The following is a 26937-nucleotide window of genomic DNA, read 5'->3' as shown; positions in this document are numbered from 1 at the left end:
TATATGTTCGGATATGCACATCCCATCAGCTCTTGTCACACCTGGCACTTTTACTATAAGCCCTGGCTATGAAGAACCATCTGAAAGCAACCAGTAATGGATCTATCAAGAACTTCTGTTACATGGTTACTTTAATGGTCCACCGAACATCGAAATCTTGATTATGGTATATTGGCTGACGAAATTTGCTTCGATTGCTAGAGCCGGAACCTTTTTCTGGGACTCTTTCACATTTTGGAAATAATTATCTCACGATCCATCTTTTGACATAATGGTCGGTCATTGGGCGTCTGAAAATAGGACTCTAGGGACCTTCTAGAGCTTTTCTGCCAACTTGGAGTGAAGACTGAAGATCTCAATATAGATTCGATGGGCAGCATGATCTACCACACCATATATCTCGTACAGCGATTTAAACGTGGACAGGGAATCGAATTCACGGCAACAGTGCATCAGACAAACAGGCACCGGTTCATAATGCCTCCTGATCAAGTGGACGGTATCATCATTACGCGATGCCATTCACAAAAACGCATTTTCCTGTGTAAAGTCGAACATTGGCACTGTTGTGCATAATGTTAGCATATTTTCGTGATCTATCTACTTACACCACCTACCATTCATTATTGAGTCCAAGTAAGATAAAGGCGACGTATCGAACATATTTCCTACGTCAAACATTCCATCCGACATACTGCAAATGTTAAAACTGATGATTCTTCGCGAGAGAGATACATACCTAGTAGAAAATTGACCAGGATTGACACCATCGCTTGTCCAGGCCTCATTCTCTTGAACGCTCACATCCTGTTGTCGATCCAAAGCACTTCGCAGAGTGACGAGCGCCCGGATATGCCGCGCAGATAACCACTGGCCTTCATTCTCAGACCCGGGATTTCCCTCATCGGACGCTTTCCAGTCCGCGGAAGAGAACACATCAATAACCTTTTGTTGAAGATCTCGACACTCGGGATCATTCCGAGTCTCCTCCCATATACAAAGAAGCAAGGTGGAGCTCAAGACAGTATGTACCATGGACCAGCTCCGGAGAGGAACCACGCTGAGAGCTTGGAAGTCCAGAAACGCGCGCGATGCATCAATCAAGCTTCCCTTTGCACGGGCGCGAAGAAGGTCCTGTTGCATGAGGAGAGGCTGGCCCTGTGACTGTTTCATGGCAGGACGGCAGACCACTGATACGCAGAAGGAAGAATGGATTTTTAATGCGAGGTGTTCGAGATGTTCCTGGAAGGCTATGCAATTGTCTCGTGCTTGCAGATGGGGTTTCCCGCGCCGGTAGAGGTTATCTATCTGCTGTAAGGCATCGATTGATCGATCGTTTTCGCTCGCGCCGGGGTTTTCAGGTCGCATGATGTCCAGACCCAGTCGAGTGATGAAATGCATCACTTCCTGATATGATAGGTCCTGCTTTTGTAACAGGCTGTTATCGGGAGACCAACCGGTGAGGGTCACGATTGGAGGGCGATCATAGCAAAGACATAGCAAGCTATCCTGCCATACGATAGTCGACCACAGCTTTCGGACTTTGGTTTGCACGTACTCGGGCCAGTGGATTGTACCTCGCTCAGTGTGCAGACCCATTGTCTGAGCAAGTCGAACTGTCGTTCCTAGGAATGCCCAGGCAGCATCTGATTGACCCATGTTCTGTATTGTGTTGCCGAGGATAACGAGTGCTTGGATGATATCGAGTGAGGGTCGGAACAGGAAGTTTGCTAGGCGGAGAGCATGGAACGAGCGACGAGCTGGATGTTTATTAGTACGTACGCAAATACTGGGCGTGAGTCAAGGTTACCGAAATCAGTTGCGAGTTCCAGTCGCTTTGGGTATTCAATATCCGAGTAATGTGCCCCTGCAGCTAACGTAGCCAATAGAAGACTGATATGACCGACAGACTTATCCGTAGCCCATCGCTCAGTAATATGATCCTGATCCAGTAGCTCCCCAGAAGCATGTGCATTGAGATATGTGCATAGATCCGACTCAAACCGATCCATGTCAGCCAGAATGGGATTGAAGGGGTATGCCGTGACACGATAGTAATGGAAGAACTTCAAGACTTCATTCCTCTGAGGCAAAACACTGAGCAACGACTTCCATCGTTCATGGGGTGTCTTCGGATCCATAAATGGATAAATACTGAACGAATTCTGCAATCCTAGAACCGACCCGACCTCTCGAGCCATCGATTCATTAGAACCTGATGCCCGCGAACGCAGGATCGAGACAAGAGAGTTATCTCCCGAATAGCTATAATCCTTAGCTGTATCATCTGGCCGTAAGCCTATCGAGGGCGAAGCTGATGCATGAGCGGCCCTCGCCTCTGGCTCAATCCTTTTAGGAGAGCTCACACCGGCCGATTGGACATTGGCAGCCTGCGATCCCTCTCGGCGCCTTGGCGCTCGTGATGGATCAAACGTGCATATCTGAGGATGATTGCGTTTCAGACAAGTCCGACAAGGCTGAGTGCCATCACACTTGACTTTTCTCTTTCGACAGGGGTAACACGCTTTGGGTTCCCGTTCTTGGCGCTTCAGACGGAGTACTCGGTCGACTTCGTCTTGATTGACGCTCATATTGCCGAATGCCGAGATCCGAGACCGAGATTAATTTATCAGGCTAACGGGGTAATGAGGGGTTGAGATTCCAATCGAAATTAAACAAGATTAATGTAATTGCTTAATGTCTCAAGAGAAAGCCTACGCACATCCGAGACAGCCGTTTGGAAGGCCGTTGTGCACGGACCAGAAAGCTATGGTCATGGTCATGTGATGTTCGTTGAGTGTTGAACGAGTTAACGGACAAGTTCACTATTTACTTGTAGTCGGGTTTCTCACAAACATACTAAAGGCTGTGTATCTCTGGTTTAGGGACTAGTGGCGTGGGGAAGATTTTGATAGTCCCTAGCATGCTTAGTGTTGTAGTGGGGGAACTGCTCACTGCATCAAGTAGCAGTCTACGGATGACACAGGCATGTGTGATGCTAACATTGAAGATATGAGATTGAAGTTATTTAAGATCTCTCTACACATAGTGAGCAAAAGATACAGACTCTTCCCTTTAGACCACCCCTATGTGATCTCCTTTCCTATAGTCCTACCCGAACTCTTAGTAGGTTTTGCCTATGCTCCCATGGCTAGTATCGACCTATCTGCTCGACCAGACTACAGTTGCGCCATCCCCACTTTACTGTATAAATTAATAGAAGGGTAGTGCTAACAAGCCACCCCCGATTGCTACTAAAAAAAAAGCGCTACAAATCTACTAATTCTCTAGCGCTATTGATAAGTGGGGGGTGGCTTTGTAGCAATACCCTAATAGTAATAGAACAACGTTGAAGGAGAAATCCAGTTGTTTAGGCTAGAGGTTCAACAATGTATCGTGAACCTCATATGTACCCAAATCACCCTCCTTAATATAACCAAATTTAAATTCATTCTCACATGGTGAATAATTATGGCATAGGCCACAGGTATACAGACAAAATTCTCAACAAAATATTTTTCGCGTTTGAGCCTGGTTGAGGTTTACGTCAACCCAGACACATTTTGGAAATCTATCTCAGACTCTGAATGTATGAGTACTCGGATATGGCACTCCATTCTTCACAATTTCAAATCTGACGCGTGAACAAAGCAAAGCAACAGAATCAATGAATCGCCCCAAACCATGACTTGGCCAATCTCAGAACAGAGAGCCAACCCGCTCGATGAGCTTAGTGACGAGTTCTCGAGAAGGAGTGGTCATTGCCTTGATCTCGGCTTGTACCCAGCCATCAGCCTTGACTTTGACCAACTCCCACACATCCTGAGACTCAGCTTCATTTGTCTCCAAAAACCGGCAAACCAGAGATGTAGCAATCAAACGCGACCATTCATCAACCGCAGATGCTTTGCTCGCTTCACTTCCTGCCAGGAGGTCATAGTTGGTTTGTATGTTGCCGTAGACAGTTCTTGGGTCAAGGCTCATGATCTGCAACAGTGCATCGCTCATCTCCCAGTATCCTTCGAAAGTCTGGAGCAGGATGAGCTTATTTAGCGGAAGGGTTGACGAAGCGTCTGCGTCTTCGAACCTGTCGTCGATGTCGTCTTCCTCGTCTTCATCCTGAACAATCGGTGACACAGGTGAGTACCCTGCAGATATACCAATAGGAGATGTAGGGGTGTATCCCGGTGATGCAGCGCTGTAGCATTGAGCCATTGGGGAAAATGATGCCTGCGCGTCAGGTACATACGGCGTCTGGTTCATTCGGACCTTTTTGCACTTCGGCTGGAATTCAGAGGCGTCGTTATCGGTGTTCATGAACGTGTCGAAGTCAAAGTCTTCTAGGACGTCTGTGCTGTTTGCTGCGCTGAAGTCCAGGTTGAATGCCGTGGCCTTCAACAAATGATTAGTGTGTGCTTATGCAAACTAGTGTTTGGAAAGGAAGGATAACCTACCCCTGGGGCGCTGAGGTCTAAGGATGCGGCCGGGCGCTATCAGAGAAGTCAGTATATGAAGTTGCGACAGGTTACAGTGATCCTCCGTAGAGTAGCTAGGGGGTTGAGGTTTGTTTACTTTGGCATCCATTGAGATACTGTCATACTCAACCAGGCCCTCTTCGTCCACCATACTGTCATACTCAACCAGGGCCTCATCGTTCACCGCGACAAATGAGCAGTGATTTCCTGCGACTTGGAATCTCACCCCCAGACGCTCGCATTCTGTCTGAGCCAGTTCATCAATTCGACTCTCCCATTTTGTTTTGATCAACTCGCCTTCGGCATCCTTTGCCGAGTATATCCAGCCGCGGGACTCCTCAAGCTCGGTGATCGTCTTTTTGGCCGCGAGCTGATGGACAGTTTGGCCCTTGCCGATGTCTTGAACGGGGATTTCCAGCTCCAGGAGACCATGTTTGCTGTTGGCACGAAGAGTGATCGTCTCCGGGAACGAGTCTATGGATTGTGAGAGAAGCAAGTAGATATTAGAGCGTATGAATGGGAACAGAGCTGGAAGGTCATGTGGTGCTTGCAACATGCTAGGAATAGTAATTTTTGGCAGTGGCTCACGCACATCACCAATTCCTTCTCCTTCTTGATAATCTTGATCGAATAGGGAGATTTTCTTCGGTGGGGGCTCTGTATCTGTCGTATCATCACCAGGAAGATCAACTTTCACAAAGCTTTCTTCATCCTCAGTCTTGGGAATGTCCACATCCAATCTGCTGTTGTGCAGTCGAGGCATCAAAGCACCCTTCAGCATTCGAACTACTGTTTTATTGAGATCCTCATTGTTCAGGACTGTCTGAGTAAAGCCCTTGCCTGCTCTCGAGATACCATTGATAAGAGAGTGGGAAACGAAACTCCCGATGCCGAGAGTGAAGAACCGAGCAGAATGCTGCTGGTTAGCCCGATTGACCAGGTCGAAGACCTCGGACTGGTTCCAGACCTCACCGTCAGTGAGAACCAATACCTCAAGCACCTTGTCTTGGTAGCGATTTTCCACAGCTGCGTTGAGGCCAGACAGGATTTCAGTTCCACCGAGATTGGCCTGCATCTTCTTTGTATACTGAAGAGCCTCTTCTAGGCTCTCTCTGGTACTCACTTTGCTTCGAGCCCAGAGAGCTTCAGTCGAGGAGCCAAACGAGATCAAGTTGAAAGGCACACCCAGCGGCAGCGACTTGAGAAACAGCGCAAGGGCGGAGCGTAGCGTACGCATCTTGTCCCCCATGCTGCCACTGCGGTCAATGACGAACACGATTTCGGATGAGTCCGGCGGCACACTGAACTTTGGTACCAGGGAGACCATTAGTGCTTTCTGATTTGGCAATGTAGGGTGTGTCTCCAGGAGAGCAAATGGGAGATCGTGTTTGTCTGCATTGACGGTGATCACGAAATCCTCCTGGATCCTTATAAATTCACCAATTTTGATCGAGGCATAGTTGGGCTCAAAAAATGACTGCGGCATATCGGCTGTCCGGCCCAAGTCCACCTCGATTGGATGGCTTGGTGACCGAACATTGCGGATATGAGATCCCTTTTCCATGACAACGTCCACCTTGATTGATATTTTTACAAGAAATCCTTCGGGCGGATGGGGAAGATCGACTCCATTTCCATATCGAGGTCCAACAGTGACGGGGATCATGTATCTAACGCCGTCTGTTTTGGCATCCTGGGCCAGTTCTTGGATGAGAGTGATCTCGACGAGAACGGTACCCCCCGCTGGGACATTTCCTAGGCGCGTGCTGAAGACATCGGCGGCACTAAGTGACTGATCGAGAATAGCAGCAGTTTGCCCCTTAGACTTGGCTTCTTGATAAATCTGATTTGCTTTCGCTTTTGGCTTGACTATTCCTTCAATCACAGTATCGGCCACGCGACAAGTGAAGCCGACGATACTGGAGCTTTCATACAAGGGGAACGAGTAGAAGACTTCGGAGATCGCTTCTGTAGAAGAAGGGTTCACAAAGGTCTGCGTGATTACAGTTCGTGAATTTCTAGCGAGAACAGTTGCATGCGCATCAAGGCCAATCTGAGGCAGGTACTTGAGCGCTGACAGGTTTGCGGCCGGTCGGTAAAAGCAGCCGTGTGCCATGATGCAGAGAGTAGAGAGTTGGAACAAAAGAAAAGGAAGACGGGGAGGAGCGAGTTTATATAGACTGGTGCACATGACAAACGCTAGGCTGCTTGGCGATGCGGACATGAGGTTACCCGAGGCTGTGCTCTGATTGGCTGGTTCGATGCGGCTCAAGTGGTTCCGAGTCAACACACGTTCGGTTTCTTTCAACCTGCAGATTGTTCATGGATGTGACTCCAGTATGATCGGCTTGACCAATCGCATTTAGAAAAATGATCCAAGCTAAAAGCCATACAGAAACAGCACAAGATGACTCAATTCATTTTGATCAAGATTCGGGAATCCACCTGTATGTCCAAAGCCACAAAAGGACGGGGAGGGCAGTGCTCCACGGGTCCACCCTGGGAGCCGCTAACATGATTACTAAGGCGAGTAAAAGAACACTAGATAGGCGGCTAGCATGTTTTTGCGAGGTCGTATATAGCACACTTAGACAGTAATGAACCCCGCAGCAAAGCTAGCCTTCCCCGGCAGATGAATATGGGATAATGTGTGTAGAAATTTGGTCCATACCTTGAACTTATGTAGTGTGAAACACTTGTCCGAATACTCGAACTCGAGATAAGCAATTCCCGTTTCATTCATTCATCCTGTAATTTTCAGACCGGAGGGGATCAAATAGCTCTTCTTTGACTTGAGGAGTTCGCTGAGACTGAGCGACCGCCGAGGGGCTTCGCCATAGTAGCGCGTGTCTGCAGATCGCACCGTGGGGTCCGCACCCGCGTCCAGTAGCATTTTGACGATACTGGACTTACTGTCCGGACAACATAATGCAGAGGAGTGCCCGTGCCCTATTCGGCGTTGAATTGATTAGGATCGAGGCCCTGAGCCAGAAGAAGCGAAGTCATAAGCTGCGGTTGGCGTGCACAAGGATGTAGTGCATCAACGAGAAGATCTTGCTCAAGTTTAGAACCATACTCGACAAAGAGTTCAACCAGAAAAATTTCTTCGCTGCCTATGACAGTGCCAGGGAGAAAAGATACACCCCGCACAAGTAGGATCTCACATCGAGCCACAATCATTTAATTCAATAACCAGTCGCCGAACTTTTCATTTGCCCTCTAGCGAGTGCGTGCAAAATATTGGTCGACATTATCGTGTTAATGTTGAACCTGACTTGCGTAGATGTGTGTTGATCACAATCTGACAGATTTGATCTGTGTCCTCACATACTTGTGGACGGCGAGGAAGTCCCTTTTCTCAATCCTTTCACTTGCAACCCTGTCTTGGGAGATGCTCTTCATCTATATAACGATTAAATAGTAACAGCCTAAATCGGAAATGGTATCGGTGTGACCAAAGCCACGAATGAAAACAGGAGAAGAAAAATCTACACGTCGGCGATGGGGTTTCCAGGCGGAGAACGGATTGCCAAAGAGAATGTACTGCCTGCGTTAAACCTCTCATCAAATCCCACATGCCCAAGCGAAACGTCGTTAATCTCCCCCGTACTTGTTTTGACGGGCCGCCTTGCGAGTGATCTGGATTTGGCCATGTGAGCCCATTTGGCTTTAAAAACAGGCAAAGTAGTCGAGGTGTAGATAATGGCGTTCCAAAACCCTTGGAGAGAGAGGACAAATGCACCCGCCAAGTTCAAGCCAAAGATTGTTTTGGCGGGATCGATAATTCCATAGATTCGATTGATGAATGACGGCAACTAGTTATGATGTTAGTAAAGTTTTGGTAGGTCCGTGTATTTCAAAGCGAAGTCATACCCAAGTAGCGACCATGGCTATGAAGAAGATAAAGGAGTATCTGAAATAACTCCGCATAGAGTGATTCTTCTTGGCCTGAATGTCCAACCCACTTCCAGAGCGAGACCTTTGAGACTCGATACAGGCCGAATATGGTATTGCTGGCTCTGTCGTTCCCCCTTTGTCTGCGCTGGCGGTTACATCAAACGAAACTGATCGAGTCACGTTGATCGCTCTGTTTGCAGGTGGCGCATATTGGGTCCTCTGTAAAGCCTTGTGCTTTCGATAAATGCGAACACCCGCCGTAGCGTATATCACAAAAGTCATGCTACTTATCACCCTGTAAAAGGAAGTCAGGTCAAAAGTTGCGAGAAGTTAGAGTACGACGTACCAAACTGGACCGTAAAAACACACCAAACGTAAGAATTGCCATGGTTCCGTGATCGAACACCATATCTAAGCAGAAGTCAGTCATCCTATGCATAACTTGACCCGTTCGCCTTTGCGGTACATACCAAAGCCGGCCCATAGACCCTCCCTCTTTCGGCAGTCTTTATGACGCTCAGTACAATTGCCAGGATCAACGGTAACCCATAGCAAAAAGCAAAGTACCACTTCTCAAGCTTCTTGAGATCTTCTGCTGAGTATCTCCGGTAAAAGGTCAAATATATATTGACCGCCATACAAAATGACCACAACGAGTCCGTTGGCATCCAACTTAAATCAAAATATTAGATTTCATAATCCTGAAGATCATGTAGAAAAGAGTGGCAACATACTATTGGATAAAGAATGCCTGTGCTATGCATAGGCTGGAGTTTGGACCCGCTAAGACACCATCTCTGCTGATGATAGTCGCAACGCCCGCGAAAGCATTCCCAAAGGAAGCATAGAAGATCAGTCGGTTGACTGGCTTGCGAAAAGCGGGCGAAGAGCAATAGGTCGTCACAATAAATGCACAGCCCAGCAGAGAAGAGCTTCCCCCACTCTTTCTGCTATTGAGATAGCCCGAAGTTGCTCTTCTGTCAAGGACATGGATTATATGACTCTTGAAATGTGCAGCTTGGGTTCAATGAGGTCTGTAGACTGACTTCCTTCGAGAAACATTCTCCCACATCTCACGTGGACGGATGGCACGTGGTGGCGAGAGTAGATGGACCTGAAAAGCAGACCATTCGCTCAACCCTTCTTTCGATGTTCTATTCCAGGAACTCGAAAGCTTAGAAAAATTCTATTTAGAAAGGTTGCTGAGATATGGGGATCTTATTGAAGGATTCGTCTGCGTTTCCCCACAATAATTGTTCCGGCTGAGATATGTAAACGTCATAACCCTACGTAGAGTTCTGCATCCCCATGGGCCATTGAAAGCTAAATATATAAATCTCCGTGACGTTTTCCAATTTATGCGTATCCCTACCATTGGATGGAATTTGTGGGTATGCGTCAAATATTATTACCTAGAAAATCCCATGTATAGTTATATCTTGATTGTGAATAGTGTCTTGTCAAGTTCTTCATGTGTTCAGTAAAATTGACGTGGGATGTTCGGTAATCGAACAACATGTCAAGCTATTCTTTGTCTACGGGTTAATATCAGTAACGATTTACTTGAATATCTGGAAAGGAAGCCGATTGACTCAGGAAGAGAGAAATCCCGGAGTGTACGCTCCAACTGACCGTTTTGACTAGTTTGATGAATATGCTTCCAACTCCTCTACCGGCCATCTCTGGCGCCGGACCCTTGATTAAGTCAGGTATCTCGTCCGCTGAATACTAATATCGGTGCCTCTTCTATAGCCTGGTTTCTTGCCCTATGCCTATCTTGGGGGTATAAGCAGGTAGCCTTAGTATACTGATATACTAATATGGCCCTAGGCCTAAATTCTAGAAATAGGGCTCCCCACTATCGTTCTAGCATGTTTGAAACATATTATGCATAATCTAGCTTGGTAACCGACCCCGAACGCTCAGAAGTCCGAGAAGAAGATCAGTGGGTTCGGCAAGCCGGCTAACCAAAAAGGGCATACTGGTCCGATTCATCTCAACCCGAAACTCCAAGAATATTGCGAGCACGGAAAAAGCGCTTTGAATTGGTACAAACATTGCGTACTTACATGAAACGGTCGGTGGTTTTTCGGAGACATCTTAACATATAAATAATGTGTTGGGCTGCGAGCCTTTTATTTATCCATATTGATTTATACGATTTAGTTTGTCTTCATCATGCGCCTTGCGACCATCACAGCTTGCCTACTGTTTGGCTACTCGGCTACTTCTACAGTAATTGAGTCTTCAGCCCTTTCGCTATCAAATAGCACCATTTGTGCCGATGTACACATTTTGATTGCACGCGGGACAACGGAGTCTTACCCCGGTTCTCTCAGCACTTTGGCAGAACTGATCACTTCGAAGAACGAAAACACGACTTATGAGAATCTCATATACCCAGCTACAGACGAGACAACAACCAACAGCTATCATGTCGGAATCAAAGCTGCACGAAAACAGCTAACTAGTTTCGTTGAGCGGTGCGGTCACACTGGCTCTAAGCTCGTCATACTTGCCTACTCCCAGGTACATGCTTCCTATGATTTCATCAAATTTGAACCAACTTCTGACTGAGATACTCGATCATCTAGGGAGCAATGGTAATTGCAGACACTCTCGCCGGTGGCGGCGGCGACTCGACTTTGGGCAATTTGACTGCCCCAATTGGATTGGATCTCGGCAAGCACAGTAAGAGATTTGGAAACAGACACAGATACTCAAAGTTGACCACGTCGTGACAGTCGATGCTGTTGTTTTTTACGGTGATCCTCGCCACGCCCCTAACCAGCCATATAACCAGGGCCTCGGAACCTTCAATGTCACTGGAGTATGCCAAGCCGATTACAACCTTATGGGAATCGTTTGACTGATTGTGAATTTTAGAAATACCCTCGTCGAGAGGATCAAGTGCAGTATTTGACTAGACACTATGGGCATGTCATCCATGACTTTTGTAATGTGGGCGATCCTGTGTGTGCCAGCGGGTCTAACCTCACAGCCCATATGGTCTATCCTGATATTTGGGACAAGACCGCTGTGAGCTGGGTTCAAAGTGTTCTAGAGCGATCTTAATAATGAAGTTTAGAAGGAAAATCTGGTATTACCTTGCTGACTTTGTGCCATTCCCAACGTTCTTCATACTGCCAAGAACTTGCATTGAGATCTTTGTTTTACATGATCTTAAGCCAAATAACTATATCATTTTCCAAAGTTGATGAGAAAATACCATCGAGACTATGTAAGGAATGCATGTAAATCTGCCTCAAAAAGTCTCTCCTAGGATGGTTGTTTACTTGTGAGCCCTGTCACAAGACAGAAACAGTCAGTCCTATGACTGTGATATAATAGAAAGGCTTACAGAGAATGACGTCCAAATTAAGTAGAAAAGACAATGATGTGTTATATGACCTTTCCGGTCACCTAAACTAATCTTCTCGTGCCATTAAACTAATGTACGCTACGAAAATGTAGATCTGAGCGAAAGTCTTGGCAGTGAAAACGTACAAAATTGAACGCATTTGTTGAGTTAAATACAGAGAAAAATAACAATGATGTAACTTGACGTATGCAGAATACAACCATTGTTGTATTCAACAGCCGCTCTACAGTCTGTATATAAAGTATTACAGAAGGTTACCCTCCTTGACCCGGATCAACGATCAGGTGACCGGTACGGCCGTGCGTGGAAAGATGTGCGTGTGGCAGGACTGTACCTGGGTGAGATTACTAGCCCCACTTTTGATGTCTGCCGATGGTCGTCGGTGCTCATTTGCAGTCATCCCCTACGAAACCCACAAACCAATGCGAAGAGGAGAATTTGTAGCGTCGAAAGAGTGTCAACGGCAGCGCTGACGCCGAGAGTCTGCAGCCTTCTTGTTGCCAGGTTAGTGAGTCTGGCTCCTTCTGTGTTCAATGTCCATTTAAAGGAGGCTGTGACGCCAGTTGACACATCTTTGAATTACGCGTCAATTGTGTAAGATGTTCACAAAAAGAGGTACATTTGTCTATTCCTCCTCATTGGAGTCGTTCATGCTCTCACTTAGTTCCCTCCCAGGTCTCTCAGATCTCTCAGATCTCTCAGATCTATCAGATCTCAATTTGAATGGTCTAAAAACATGTGCTCCACTGCGATAGATTAATCATTATACCACGTACATGCCAGCTGCTTCTCGAAAGACCGACCAAGCAAAGGGCCTGAAACCATATGCTCTGAAGTTTGAACCGGCGGGGCAGGTAAGACGAAGATCCGTCTGAGATGTGGGACAGAGACAATCTGGATCTTTGCAGCACTTGCCCCAGTGTTCTCCATCCTCTCAGGCGCCATAGTGAACAAACGATGCCCAGACGTTGGGACTCTCAGTCTCGCGGATCTTTAACACAGCATCGTGCAGAGCCTCGGCAATCGATCGATTGCTGAGTGGCCTGGTGGTCTGCTGGGCGAGATGATGATAGAAATGATATGCTACAGGTGCGCAGACAGCGTCCTTCACAGACCACAATGACGCAATCACGTGTCCGAAGCCGGCCACCTGGAATGCGCTGGCCAAATGGATCGCCTCGTCGGTGAAGTTGCCCGCCGTGATTTCAGCAGTCGAACACGCTGATAAGAAGGCAATGCGCGCACGTTCCACCATTCGATCAGAGATTTGTTGCACCGTCAGTCGGTCAACTAACGGGCCAGTTGGTCCGTCTTTCTGGAGGAGTAAATGGCTCTCGGATGGGTTGAAGGCGTTGGAAGAGCCGTGGCATGCGAAGTGGATGATGTCAATCTCTTGCATAGCTCGCAGCACAGTCTGTGACTGGGGATATCGATGCACTTGGAGAGTGAATTCAGAACCAGCAGCAGCTTCGATGGCCTCGATCTCGGACACAATGCCTGGTAATGATGTTGCCTGTGGTGTAGTAGGCATGGCCATGATAGCTAACGATGTTCGTGGATCGCTGGTTGGTAATTTAGACAGCTGAGACCGTGAATAGGCAAGTGCCTTGATGGTTGGTATATATGAAGAGATGGCACGGGCCATGGTGCCTTGGAGTGGATCGTCGTGATATCTAGCGGCATGGAACGGAAGAGAGCTCGCTGCCCCGGTTCCCATCCACCAGATGCGATACTTGTCCTTTGACATACATGCTTGACAGTCGATGAATTCCAGAATGGGCTTGACATAGTAATCCCATAGCCTGAAAAGAGCATCATCATCATAGTATAACTCAGTAAGTGGGACGACTGGGTGAGAGGCCTCCAGCTCACTTTGGATATCGCGCGGGCCTCGCTGGCCTACGGCCCGAAACCGAGCTAGCGCCTCGTTGATACCAAAGTTATAGTTGCTTGGTATTAGGGGTAGCTCCAGCGAGTGTATTTGGCCTCCCACAACGATCGAAGCATGACTACCAAGATCCGTGATATTGACCGCGACCAGTGGGCCCTCCGCGGCCTGAGCAGTAAGTGTGTGAACTTCAGGCTCCAGGAGAAAGCGCGTGAACCCTGGCTCTTGGCGAATAGCATGCAGGCAGTCTTCTAGCTTGCGGGAGGCCTGGTATTTACGCTCGACTAGATGTGCAGTGTCTTCAGATTCCGCTGACGGTAAAGGCTGGGACAAAGTGCGCCGAAGGTAGTCGTACTCGGTCGCCAGGTGGGGATGGTCCTTGTGGAGCTGATCAACATTGCTACGACTGTCGATCAGATAGCCAAGGATCAGGCCACGACCGAACTCAAGATGCTGAAGAGCTTGGTTGGGCTTCTTTTCATGGTGGAATATAGTGCAGATATCAGCAGCTAAGCCTGCGGTCTGGGTGATGGCATACTGCTGATCCTGGCGGTTGAGGTGACGGCCGCAAAGAAGAGGAAGGAGCTGGGTTGTGTGTTCGGCGATAGAGGAAGCTTTGTGCCAGCGACCGTGATCCGTCAAGGTGCGAAGAAGTCGACGGGCTACTATAACGCGATGAGACGGAGGGGCAGTTGTGGAAAAGAAAGCATCCTCAAGCGTTGTCAGTACGAGTTCAAGATCGTCAAGATTACGTGTCCGTCCATATCGACCGGACAGACATATAGACAGGTTGCTCAAACGGTGTGCGCGGTCGGGATGGTTGACTGGAGTAGCCTGCACGGCGTACTGAGCCCGGCTGATAGCAGCCTCGAGATCATCAAGATTGCTCGTTCGCTCATATCGACTGAAGAGGCGAATAGACAAGTTCTGTATAATGGCTGCGCGGTTGGGATGATCGGCTGGAGTAGTATCCACGGCGTCTTGAGCCCGGCTGATGGCAGCCTCGAGATCGTCAAGATTGCCTGTCCGCTTAAAACGACTGGATAGACGAGTAGATAGGTTGCTTAGAATGGCTGCGCGGTTGGGATGGTCGGCTGGAGTAGCCTGTACGGCATCTTGAGCTAGGCTGATAGCAGCCTCGAGATCCTTAAGATTGCCTATCCGTTCATATCGACTGCCTAGATGGAGAGATAGATCGTTTAAACGGCGTACGCGGTTTGGATAGTCGACTGGAGTAGCCTGCACGGCATCTTGAGCCCGGCTGATAGCAGCCTCGAGATCATCAAGATTGCCCGCTCGCTTATATCGACTAGATAGACGATCAGATAGGTTGCTTAGAATGGCTGCGTAGTTAGGATGGTCGACTGGAGTAGTATCCACGGCATCTTGAGCCCGGCTGATCGCAGCCTCGAGATCGTCAAGATTGCCTGTCCGATTAAATCGACTGGATAGGTGATTAGAGAGGTTATTCAAACGGCCTGCGCGGTCGGGATGGTCGACTGGAGTAGTATCCACGGCGTCTTGACCTCGGCTGATCGCAGCCTCGAGATCGTCAAGATTGCCTGTCCGATTATATCGACTGGATAGGTGAGTAGATAGGTTGGTCAAAGTGCTGACGCGGTCGGGATGGTCGACTGGAGTAGTATCCACGGCATCTTGAGCCCGGCTAATGGCAGCCTCGAGATCCTTAATATTGCCTGTCCGTTCATATCGACTGCCTAGATGGAGAGATAGGTCGTTCAAACGGCCCGCGTGGTCGGGATGGTCGACTGGAGTAGCCTGCACCGCGTACTGAGCCCAGCTGATAGCAGCCTCGAGATCATTTAGATTGCCCGTCCGCTCATATCGACTGTATAGGTGATTTGAGAGGTCGTTCAAACGGCCCGCGTGGTCGGGATGGTCGACTGGAGTAGCCTGCACGGCGTCTTGAGCCCGGCTGATTGCACCCTCGAGATCATTAAGATTGCCCGTCCGCTCATATCGACTGGACAGACGGAGAGACAGGTTGCTCAGAATGACTGCGCGGTTAGGATGGTCGGCTGGAATAGCCTGCACGGCGTCTTGAGCCTGGCTAATAGCAGTCTCGAGATCATTAAGATTGCCCGTCCGCTTATATCGACTGCCTAGATTGAGAGATAGGTTGTTCAAATAGCCTGCGCGGTCGGGATGGTCGACTGGAGTAGTCTTTAGGGCGTCTTGAGCCCGGCTGATGGCAGCCTCGAGATCGTCGAGATTGCCCGTCCGCTCATATCGACTGCATAGGTGATTAGAGAGGTTATTTAAACGGCCTGTGCGGTCGGGATGGTCGACTGGGGTAGTATCTACGACGTCTTGAGCCCGGCTGATTGCACCCTCGAGATCATCAAGATTGCCCGTCCGCTTATATCGACTAGAAAGGTGACTCGAGAGGTTGTTTAGATATATCGCCTGGTCGGGATGGTCGACTGCAGTAGCATCCACGGCGTCTTGACCCCGGCTGATAGCACCCCTAAGATCATTAAGATTACCCGTTCGCTTATATCGACGAGATAGGTTATTAGATAGGTTGTTCAAACGGCCTGCGCGGTCGGGATGGTCGACTGGAGTAGCCTGCACGGCATCTCGAGCCCGCCTGATAGCAGCCTCGAGATCATCAGGATTGCCCGCTCGCTCATATCGACTGCATAGGTGACTAGAGAGGTTGTTCAGAATGGCTGCGCGCTCAGGACGATCGGCTGGAGTAGTATCCACGGCGTCTTGAGCCCGCCTAATGGCACCCTCAAGATCGTCAAGATTCCCTATTCGCCTATATCGACTAGACAGGTAATTAGACAAGTTGCTTAAACAGCGTGCGCGGTCGGGATGGTCGACTGGAGTAGCATCCACGGCGTCTTGAGCCAGGCTGATCGCAGCCTCGAGATCATCAAAATTGCCCGTTCGCTCATATCGATTGGACAGGTGAATGGAGAGGTCGTTCAAATAGCATGCGCGGTCGGGATCGTCGGCTGGAGTAGCCTGCAGGGCGTCTTGAGCCCGGCTGATGGCAGCCTCGAGATCGTCATTGTGGCCGGTTCGTTCATACCGACGGCACAGACGATTGAACAGACGTCTAGAAACAGTACTGAGCATGACTTTCTGGTCGAGAATACTTCATTCACAAAGTGAAACGGAGTACGTGGCTCAAAATCTTTCCAGCAGTGTGTGTTCGTAGAGTCTTTTGGCTTAATGATATCGATAGTAATTCCCGGGTCGCCCTGAAGGGTTAAAGCACAATGAACAAAAATATGGAAGTTATCGTGATTAGCCCCCTTGTGGATAGCCGCCGTACCTTGATATTCCCGCAGGAGCTGGACTGTGCAGCGAACACGCATGAATCCCTCCCATCACCCGAATTTCCGGTCCATCTACCTGTCTGTCATTGGGTCATTTCTGACTAGCTGTGAGAATTGAGGCATGTCTCAGCGCCTGCGGTGCCATTTCAGCCAGCCATCCTCCTATGACCCCGCTTCTTGTTCTGATGGAGGTGTTCGCAATAATCAATCAGAAGTAGATTACGTGGGACCTTGGCTTAATCTGGGTGGAAAAGAAACCTGTAGTGACAGCTGATAACTGTAGGTCTTACTGGTCGTGAATGCGGATTTCTATCGATTTCCTTCAAGCCCGCGCTATCACGTACAGTACCTGAATACGGTAATAGAGGGGTAAAGGAATCCGGCGACATTAGTTATGGTGAACTCAGCATATCTCGGAGTACCCCAGTGACTGCTATCATCAAAACCACCTCAATCAGCTCAAGACGCCCACCGTGTGACACTTCCATCTTACCTTACTTAGTCGAACCAAACGTGATTTTCCCAATCAAAATTTACTCCAAGCTTTCGTCAATGGCGGAAGAAAACATGCCCAACGAGCCTCCGCGAATCTCTAGGCGAGCGCTCCTCATTGCAAGTCCATATGGTACATTACAAGGGCCAGAGGTGGACGTTGAGTCAGTCAACAATCTGTTGAAGGCGCACAAGTTCGAGACATTATTGTGTGCTGGCTTGCATGCGCGACGGGAGAATATATTGAGCCAATGGAACTCATTCATTTCGCAAGTTCAGAAAGACGACACCGTTCTCATTTACTATTCTGGGCACGGTGGCTTGATTGAACCCTCTAAGGATCAAACTAACGAGCGACTTTACCAGTTCATTGTGCCTATGGACTATGAATCTGGTCAGGAGACTTTCAACGGCATTCTCGACATCGAAATCTCAATTCTTCTCCATCGTATCACCGCAAAGACTGCGAATGTCACCACCATTTTTGATTGCTGCCACTCAGGTAGAATTGCTCGCAGCACCCACTTTGGTGGAAAGGCAATTGCCAAAAATATACCCAAAGTTGCGCACACAAAGATACATGCTCACTTGAAAAGATTGTCGGAAATTGGAGATCTAGATCAGTCTGCCATCACCAGCGTCGAAGCCAACCCAAATGTCGTGAGAATTGTGGCTTGTACGGACCGTGAAACGGCATGGGAATACCAAAATGAAGATTTCGAGAGCCGAGGCGTGGTGACTGAGCAGCTGGTATCCGTGCTGCAAAAGACCCTCGAAGCAAACCACAAAATATCCTGGCGAAGTGTGATGATGAGTGTTTCGGAACAGGTGGCCATCCGATTCCCAGACCAGCATCCTCATGTCGAGGGTCCTGATCACCGGACGCTCTTCTGCCTGGAGACAATTGATTTTGACGGGATATCAGTCATGGCCCAGGAAGATGGAACTGTCATTCTTGTTGCTGGATCTGTAGCTGGAGTGCGGCAGAACAATGAGTATATGATCCTGCCTCCGTCCTCACATGAAGCAATGGAAAGTCAGAAGCTTGGCCATGCCAATGTATCTGCAGTCTCAAGTTTTAGCGCGACTCTCGACATGGAGCCGTCACGCTTACCTGGTGGGATGGGAGTTGCATTCCTGGTCACTGAAACGCCCCGCCGCGATTTGGTCATATTGTCACCAAACCTCCAGGAGTACGTGAGCTTGGCAAATAAACGGCAGCTGATCGAATTGATCCCTCATGAGAAAGAAGAACCGGCATTTGCTTATATTGAGAAGCAAGGGGACGTTACCTGCTTACTGAACAATTCCAGAAAAGTTTGCGCATGTTTCAAAATCGAAGACAATGCTGGTGGTATGCAAGCTACCGTCAAAGATGCAATCCAGCAAGCTGAGTGGCTGTCACGAGCAAAGCGTGTTCTGAGCCTGCAACCCCTCGCGGCAGAGAAATTACGTCATGGGTTCCGCTACAAGTTCAAGACTGTGCCAAGCCGTACAGAGATCCAATCCGATGGTACAGGCAACCTCCGCAACGGCGATCGCTTGGTGATTGAATTGCATAATGAAGGTGATAAGCCGATCTTTGTCTCGGTATTCAATATCAATGCTGCTGGCAACATATCATTGGTGTCTAGTGCCAGTCCGAGAGGAACCCATCTCCAAGCAGGAGACACTTATGTGCTTGGAAGGAATTCATACACGTTGAAAGAGAACGGTCTCGCGATGTCTTGGCCTAGGTTCCTGCTTACTTTGACACGGGAGGCCATTCCTGAACACTTTGTCTTCTTTGTTTCCAATCAGGAAGTCGACCTCCGAGCACTAGAGACAAATAGACGTCGTACTATTCGTCGAGGTGTTGAAAACCGCCTGGAGAGGAAGATATATGACTTGTCTTACGGCGAGAGCCGCAACTGCAAGAGTGAAGAGGGGCCAAGCATTCAGTGGGAGAGTATTCACGTACCGTTTATGTTACATTACAATACCTTGACAGATGACGCCGCAGTGCTGCCGCATGATCCATATGGATAGATTAAACAAGTACAGAAAATCTTTCATCCGATGGAAAAACTAATAATGCTTCCTTTTCGTCATTCTAATTTTCCTCTTATTTCTGCATATTTAAAACTGAACTTGCTTAGAGGATACCATCTCACTGTGCCTGAGATATTGTTTATGTCAACAAGTAGCCTATTCAATCAAAACGTGAGACGGAAGGCAATCAACATGATAAAGTGCTGATGGGGCATCTTAACTTGATAAATTACGTAGATAGAAGCAAGCGACTCCCAGGACCCTTCATCTTCCAGCAAATTACTCTTGGCTGCCCTCATCCCCGCACATTGATGGCTGGTAGTGACGAATAATGCGCAAATCTGGCTTCCCCGTGAAATAGGCCATGGCACCGAGCGGAATCCGGTCGTTCTCGATGAAGAGGGTTCTTTCAGGGCCACTGAATATTGTGATTACCCCAAAGCCCTCTTTCCGAGTCCACAGAGGAAACACTGCGGTACTACAATCCAAACCCTTCGCCCGAGGGGCGAGTGTTTTCTGCGAGGCTGGACTCTTGAAGGTCTAGGCAGCAATGATTGTCAGTAAGCAGATGATACAAAATTGGCGATGGGTATGAGAGAAAAATTTACAGCGGCTGAGAATTCCAATCCTGCTCCCGTGGGCGAGGCCGACAACCCCCCGCCCGTGAGAATTCGATTTGGCCTATACTTCGAGACCACAACGGTGATTTCCTCTGAGTGTTGATTCATGACCCATACGCAGGACGGAACATTCTTCACAGTCCTGATAAGTGCACCAATGTATCCCTAGAAACAGAAACGATGAGCAACATCTAGGGTCGAGAAGCACGGCCAAAATTGGGTTCTTACTCTCGAAGTCGGCTCGGTTCGGGGAGGGTAGCGGGGTAAATCCGTCACATCTGCCACTTTCTCTGGTTCTGGGAGATCGGAGGCAAATACACCATCTGTGGCATCCTCAAGTTCATCTGGTCGATATGCCTCACTATGACCTTCCATTTTGCGGGATTCCAGGATGTTGCGTTCTCAAAGAAAAAAGAGTTCAAAATCTTGATGAGGTAGCCGTAACTAACTAGCGCTTAAATAAATTATCTAATCAAATGTCGTACGTTGCTGGAGGCATGTACGACCATGTACGATGCGCGCACAAGATTTTGACGGGCTGAGACATTGTTGTCATGTTTTAATCCAATTCCTCATGCATTCCTGCTTGAAATGCATTCAAGCCATGAGAGGGTGGAGGAGTACGAAATCTGCGGGATAGATCAGTAGCCTATGGTGAATTCCAGAACACATTGTATATGCTCAATTTGTTGTATTTGAATCTTCCCGACTGGTTTAAACCAGGTTCTTTGGAAACTAATCTCAGCAGCCAGACCCACCGATCCCTTCACAGTTTCAAGGATACCAATTAGCATTGAATCTCCAGACGAAGCTTCACGGCCACGTCAAAGTTGAGAAAAAATCCGCTAACCGGTGTAATCGTGATGGGCGCTGGTGTAGGTTATTTGCCTTGAAACCGTCTTTTTGGACCGTTGAACCGCAAGACCGGACATGAACCCTGCGATTTGAGCATGTTTTTTTACGAAAGCTCACCTGCATCTGGAGCTGCTCGGCCTCGTCCCACGGGCCCTGGTTCCGTTTCGGTTCACATTGCATCTTGAGCTTCATGTGTACTTCCCATGTGTACTTCTCAAAAAGATGTTCCGTCACAGAATGACTCGGTGCGCATATATCGAGATTGATTAATCCCATAGCTCTATCAAACATCAGGGATCAAAATATTGAGATAAGTGGAAGGAATCTCAACGAGCTCTGCCAAATGTTAGTATTCTTGGTACGAGCCTTACAATTACGTTAGTTTATAATACAGCACGTGATATTGACTTTCAATACGATTTAATACTTGAAACTGAACTAGGGCAGAAACGGATTAGCGTGTTTCTGACTAGGTTCGAGGTAGAATCTCCGTTTGCAAGTGGTGAAATTAATTTCGATAAATCTAAACCTTCTAGGGATGCTCCAGTTAGATCATCTAAATGGGGATACCTTTTTTGATTCTAACATATACAGCCTATGGAAGCGCGATAGTTTGATTTGCTATGATTTCACATAGTTAAAACGCATACCAAATGCCCACCAAGTCCAAAATGTGTAGGCTAGCATTGATAGTTTATCTGATAGATTACAAGACCATGAATTTGATGCAACTTTTAGATGAACTATGGGGTAAAATACGACTTAGAATATCAGGTGAAATTCGGGATGAAAGATAACACTGAAAATGCGTCAATCCTAACGCTAATCTTACGCATCCAATTTGGGAGTACAACTGCATCAATTGACTCCTCCATTCGAACCCCCCTCGATACCCTAAATTCACCCGCAACCAAGCCAGAAATGGCCTCAAAAGATGAACTGGAACTCGCTTTTGTGGACCTTGGGCGAGATCCTGAAGAGCTTGTTGGGGCCTGTCTTCGTCCCGTTTGGAGCTGTGTTGACGGATATCCTGGCCCCCCAACTACCGCCTCGACATCGCAGAATACATCGATCTCGAGCCTGGAACAACCGCAAGATCCATTGGGCCAAGGTGGAGCCTTTTCCGACTGGCAGAAGTAGACGACCTAGGGCCGCAATTGATAACCCAGTTATACCATGAACGACGAGATCTTCGATATTCCGTCGAGTTCAGCAATCCCGTTGATGTTATATATGGTTTGAGAATGGGACAGATTGCTTGCGTGGTAAAATAAATTTAATTTGATATTCTTTAAGGCCCAATTGTGGCCAATCCGTTGAGACATGAGATTCCGTCGATTGTAACGGGTTCTGTTTCTTATCATAGGGTCATGTTCAAAGCCTCACCCAAATGCACATCGGTATGACTTTGAGTAGTTAACTGAGCGAACCAAGGACGATCAGGGCAAAGTGGCTTACTTTGTGGATGGTTCCAGTTAGGTTCATTGCACGTTTGGAGCGTCTTCCACCTCTAACTTTCTTCTCTCGATAGATAGGAATGCCGTTTCGCCGCCGGTTCGTGATGGCTATTAGCTGAGTTAGTTTGGATTAGAATGACTTTGGGGGGTTTTCAGTTTTTACTTGCAAGATGTTGACTACGAACTATGTCCCCATTGTCGAGATCGATAATATGGAAACACGATAATGAGAATGGTCGTCAGGTACCATCCGCTAGGCCTTAATGAACCACCCAGTGGCTGCAGATGCATTGTGACTTTTCAGCACTGCTATGGGTTCTCCATAACTTCATGAGCATCCATAGTTTCCTCTTTGAAACCTGTACCTTGATTCTGTCCTTGATATTTTTCACGGCTACCAAACAGGCAGAGAAAGGTCAGTCAGAATTTTGGTGATTTGCTCGCTTTTAGCCTTCTAGCTTTGACGAATGTTAATGTCTACTATCACAATGACTGCTAGGCATTCTCACAAGTGTCTGACCTTCTTCCCCGGTACCATCTGATAATGAAAATACCCCTAAGTTCAATATTATTCCGTATTCTTACCAGGATCATCGCTTGCAGCCTTAGTCCCCAATTCCTTGTTCCTTCGTCGTGTGTGAATCCTGGGCGGTGTATCTTGCTGTTGTATTGTTTAGCTGCCCGATCTCATAAGGTAGAACTTCTCAGCAAAAGTCGAGGGGGTTAAGCTGCAACTTCAGAATAACGGGAGGGGTTAGTCAGTTGCATCACAGAAGAGGACGATCACTTACCTCCTGATCCACTGAGATAAGCTGCGAACGGTATTTCCATACCGATCATCCTCGGGGCGATCATTCTCACGCTGGTACATGCAGAACATATGTCCCAACCAGGAAGAAAAGAAACATGCCTGTTGCATATCTCTTCCCAAGAGCTCTGTTGTGGTATTTGACCGGATATTTTCGAAAGTTTCGAATGTTTCACGAGTATAGTCTTCCGTTAGGACCAGCTGAGGTACCCAAGCCGCCTTTGGCCTCGAGAATCATTGGCGATGCGTACACAAGGTCAAAGTGCGATCTCTGGGGGTTCGAACCGGTACTGCAGGGCTCATTATGAGTCCGGCACCAAAGATTGTGCCGATGGAATGGTGCGAATGATTGAAGACGGATGAGGAAAGGAAACTGGTGGATGGATGGATGTATGGGGGAATGCCGTGAAGCCAACTTGGAACATTTATATACACTTTTCTCACATTTCACCTGCAAAAGTAAATGAGATTATTACACTTGGATACTTGGGGTACATGATTTACCTAGAACTTAGGTACCCTAAGTGAGCGCTAAATTCAGCGAAAATTAATGATTTATCGGATTCATTTAAATGCTATTAATTTGACTTCATGTTGGAGGTAAAACAAAGTACTGTGACAAACGCTGAAAGAAGTCCAATTTCTCAGTGTCTTTTTAGTACGATTGGTCGCGGTAGCAACCCAGATAATATTTTTATCTGCTCTCCAGTTCTTCTTTCCGTCAAGTGTCACTCATCTGCTTTTCTATACGCAGAACCGTGACATCTAACCCTAATGAAGTCTGTCATCTAGCAGAGGTCTATCAGAGTAAGTCACCTGATGAGATATCCTAACATTATCCACTGACCGAAAGAAAAAATATCAGTTTGAAGAATGCCTCACCCAGATCTCCTGGAACTCTCCAACTGACATTACAACAATGACAGAATCTGGAACCTCTCACTGATTTGCGACGATATACCCGCGCCTCATCGCGATGCTTCCATTGCATGGGGAGATCGAAGTTGACACAACGGAGCAATATCGGTCTTGAGGGCGCTAGACCGAGAATTAGCAATCATACCTCATCACCGCGAAGAGCTTGAATACCTTGTGCGGAGGTCACATCAAGCGTTCGTTGAAAGCCCCCCTGATGATTACTGGAAACCTATTGCAAGAGACATCATCGGTGTCACATGGAGAGTAGCCTACCAATGTCTGCACCGTCCGCGGTTTTACATATTGTACCACCGTGCAGGATTTTCTCAACCAACTGCGAGTACGAGTGACTCTGAAAACCGAAAGTATGGTGCGAGCCGATATCCAGAGCTGCCTTTGTGAAGGTGCGCAGGAATGGCACAATCCGGAGTTGTCCGATCTGGAACGAATAGCACTTCGCACGTATCAGCTTGAAGATGAAGATCGCTGGATTATGGCGTCGGAGAACTGCTTCAAACAACTCGCATCGACTGCACTGAACCAGTTGCTCGGCATGGAGTACGGATGGAACGACGTGAGTAACACAAAGTCTCATACGGCGTGGACCTAACAAGTTCTATTGCTTGCGCAGGATCAAAAATTCTTAGCTTAGGCAGACCTCGTCAGCCCGAAATCTTCAAAGTGGACGGCCCTACAAGATGTATAAATCAGACTTTATCAATTTAGCATCCAACAATCAGTGTAGAAAACGATAACAAGACTTACGAATACTTTAAGAACCTCTAAACTAGTCTAGGAATGCGAGGTACCTTGAGATTAGAACGATTACCGATGGGATTGAACTCAGGTCGAATACGCGTCCGACGATCGTGTTTGCAAAATAACGAGACTTGCCAGTGTTGTGGGACCATCGTGCTCGCTGCTTATTCATATGATCATTTTATATTTTGTTCATGCCCATTCAACTCGACTGATTTGCATTGTGCTCTTCACATTTGCCTGCTCAATGTCACTTACTCTATTTACGCAGGCCAAGAGCTCTGATATGTGTGCTGTAACTGCTGCGTAGGTTCTCACCTAGGCACCCCAACTTTGTGTCGCGCTTGTTTCTGATTATGGCTCTAGATTTACCGCAGTCATGATGGTTTTTGTTGGGAGTGGAATTGGAAGCGGCTGAAAAGACGGCCTCTTTTTCGGACAGTATTGAACCTTGAAAATTGTGACCACGGTCATTCAAGTGGGCAGCCATACTGATATTACATTATTGATGCCTCGTCTTTTCTAGTTCCGAGCCCGGTACAAAGTGCTCTAATCCTCTCAGTAGCGACACTGAAATGTTGGAAGACCTCCAACCGCAGCGCTTAGCCTTAAGATTGGTGCAGCGACGGCTAATCGACCATTCCTAGCCGTGAGACTAGGCTAGTCTCCCGACTAAGAAAGGTAAGCGAGATAGGAACTGATGATAGCATAAGTTATACAATATTGATGATTAATTGTAGGGAGTACGTAGACCGAACACTGATTCCTAGAATCCGCATGGGATCTAGTATTTAACTACCCTTACGTAACTCAAATAACATGATTAATGCAGAGGAACTAGGTCAGTTTCTGTGATCGATCACAGGGAGTTCATGTATCAGCTTACATATAGGGGACTCAAGGCTCCCAACACCCGCAGTTGGGAGGTTCTCCTCACAAATATCACCTGTTCGAGTAGCAGAAAAAGCAGTGACCACGGTAGAGCACACTCGACCGCATTTTCGCGCCATCAAAAATCTTCAGGCTTGCATTCTATGAGACCTCCAGGTTGGCAGTCTCTCTAGCCTCGTACATCTTTATTCGTATATCAGTGGGGAACAGTTTGAATACTTTTGTCAAATATTCAAATCCAAAGTTTATCAAGTTGTTGAGAACAACGCTTGATATGGGGTTGAGGCCTACCTAGGTATAACCTCGGAATGGACATTCTGATGCGCCAATTTCAACCTTGTTGAGTGGGCTAGTACCGAATCTGTAGGTAAGCAACAGCAGATGCGGTTAATGGCGTAATTGTTTCATGGTAACTTCCTGAGTCGGAGCCAGCTGGTATACTTGCTGTTTCCTGCTTGGGAAGTTTCCTCCGTAGTGCACCTGTGAGTTTTGTCATCCGCTGCGCCTCGTCTGTTTGCTTTCCTTTTCCAATTCTCGAAACATAATCTGTTAGGACGAATGTGATCATTTCATATATTTGAGGGGAAGTTCCACATGAGTCTTTTGGTTCAAATTTGATAATCATTCGCCAGCTTCTTTTTGGGATCGAACAGGTTCACATTGCTCCTCAGGGTATACTGCACAGTTCATCATCGAGGCAAGTAATTTCCCTTGTTACGATCTGAGGCCACCACCAGTGAGGAACGAATCCGGGTTTGATGCTCAGCTCAGGCTGATTTCTTGCTTTTTGGGATCGGACAGGGTCACATTGCTTCTCAGGATGTACTGTTCATGCCATCATCATCAAGGCAAGTGATTCAACCTTTCACCAAATGATGCAAGACCTCGGCGTGTGAGCAACGCTGACAATACACAAGTGCAGGCTTGAATCGGTCGGTCGAGCGTCCAATCAAAGACCACCAGAGACAGGTAGACAAGGAAACACAAGGGGTATTCCATTTGAATCAAGGGAAGACTCCATCGTTAGGGTGTTTGTTCGTTGACCATGGGACTTGGACGGATGGGTGTCATTTGGGTTGTCGACATGTTGAACAGGGGAATAATATACAGAGAGGGGCATCGAGTCAACAAGAGGCGAGGATCAGGGCCCCAT

At 47.6% G+C, this 26937-nt stretch overlaps 9 protein-coding genes across 9 annotated transcripts; 4 read left to right on the top strand and 5 right to left on the bottom strand.

Annotated features, from left to right (window-relative positions):
• Positions 1-522: 522 nt before the first annotated feature.
• Positions 523-2591, bottom strand: N7511_005169 (uncharacterized protein; the record flags this gene model as incomplete). The annotated part of the gene is made up of 4 exons (XM_057127546.1): positions 523-563; positions 618-694; positions 740-1760; positions 1811-2591. 4 exons carry the CDS (start codon positions 2589-2591, stop codon positions 523-525), a joined length of 1920 nt encoding a protein of 639 aa, XP_056984063.1.
• A 1108-nt stretch (positions 2592-3699) lies between these two features.
• Positions 3700-6591, bottom strand: N7511_005168 (VIT and vWA domain-containing protein; the record flags this gene model as incomplete). Its single annotated transcript, XM_057127545.1, has 3 exons — positions 3700-4392; positions 4455-4490; positions 4573-6591. 3 exons carry the CDS (start codon positions 6589-6591, stop codon positions 3700-3702), a joined length of 2748 nt encoding a protein of 915 aa, XP_056984062.1.
• A 1372-nt stretch (positions 6592-7963) lies between these two features.
• On the bottom strand, positions 7964-9321 carry N7511_005167 (uncharacterized protein; the record flags this gene model as incomplete). Its single annotated transcript, XM_057127544.1, has 5 exons — positions 7964-8290; positions 8349-8667; positions 8719-8783; positions 8843-9044; positions 9107-9321. Coding segments are annotated over 5 exons (1128 nt in total), but the record flags the coding sequence as incomplete, so codon positions are not given.
• Positions 9322-10550: 1229 nt separating this feature from the next.
• Positions 10551-11447, top strand: N7511_005166 (uncharacterized protein; the record flags this gene model as incomplete). The annotated part of the gene is made up of 4 exons (XM_057127543.1): positions 10551-10901; positions 10967-11063; positions 11117-11202; positions 11259-11447. The coding sequence occupies 4 exons, from the start codon at positions 10551-10553 to the stop codon at positions 11445-11447; spliced, it is 723 nt and encodes a 240-aa protein (XP_056984060.1).
• A 1241-nt stretch (positions 11448-12688) lies between these two features.
• N7511_005165 (CHAT domain-containing tetratricopeptide repeat protein) lies at positions 12689-16750 on the bottom strand (the record flags this gene model as incomplete). The annotated part of the gene is made up of 1 exon (XM_057127542.1): positions 12689-16750. One exon carries the CDS (start codon positions 16748-16750, stop codon positions 12689-12691), a length of 4062 nt encoding a protein of 1353 aa, XP_056984059.1.
• A 755-nt stretch (positions 16751-17505) lies between these two features.
• N7511_005164 (uncharacterized protein) lies at positions 17506-19473 on the top strand (the record flags this gene model as incomplete). Its single annotated transcript, XM_057127541.1, has 1 exon — positions 17506-19473. One exon carries the CDS (start codon positions 17506-17508, stop codon positions 19471-19473), a length of 1968 nt encoding a protein of 655 aa, XP_056984058.1.
• Positions 19474-19755: 282 nt separating this feature from the next.
• On the bottom strand, positions 19756-20471 carry N7511_005163 (uncharacterized protein; the record flags this gene model as incomplete). The annotated part of the gene is made up of 3 exons (XM_057127540.1): positions 19756-20016; positions 20085-20261; positions 20325-20471. The coding sequence occupies 3 exons, from the start codon at positions 20469-20471 to the stop codon at positions 19756-19758; spliced, it is 585 nt and encodes a 194-aa protein (XP_056984057.1).
• Positions 20472-21872: 1401 nt separating this feature from the next.
• Positions 21873-22091, top strand: N7511_005162 (uncharacterized protein; the record flags this gene model as incomplete). The annotated part of the gene is made up of 1 exon (XM_057127539.1): positions 21873-22091. The coding sequence occupies one exon, from the start codon at positions 21873-21875 to the stop codon at positions 22089-22091; it is 219 nt and encodes a 72-aa protein (XP_056984056.1).
• Positions 22092-24501: 2410 nt separating this feature from the next.
• On the top strand, positions 24502-24744 carry N7511_005161 (uncharacterized protein; the record flags this gene model as incomplete). Its single annotated transcript, XM_057127538.1, has 1 exon — positions 24502-24744. One exon carries the CDS (start codon positions 24502-24504, stop codon positions 24742-24744), a length of 243 nt encoding a protein of 80 aa, XP_056984055.1.
• Positions 24745-26937: the final 2193 nt, after the last annotated feature.

This window comes from Penicillium nucicola (assembly GCF_028828085.1).
Source record: "Penicillium nucicola strain IBT 29836 chromosome Unknown utg000005l, whole genome shotgun sequence".
Lineage (NCBI taxonomy): Eukaryota > Fungi > Ascomycota > Eurotiomycetes > Eurotiales > Aspergillaceae > Penicillium > Penicillium nucicola.
This window is presented reverse-complemented; position numbering and strand designations above follow the sequence as displayed.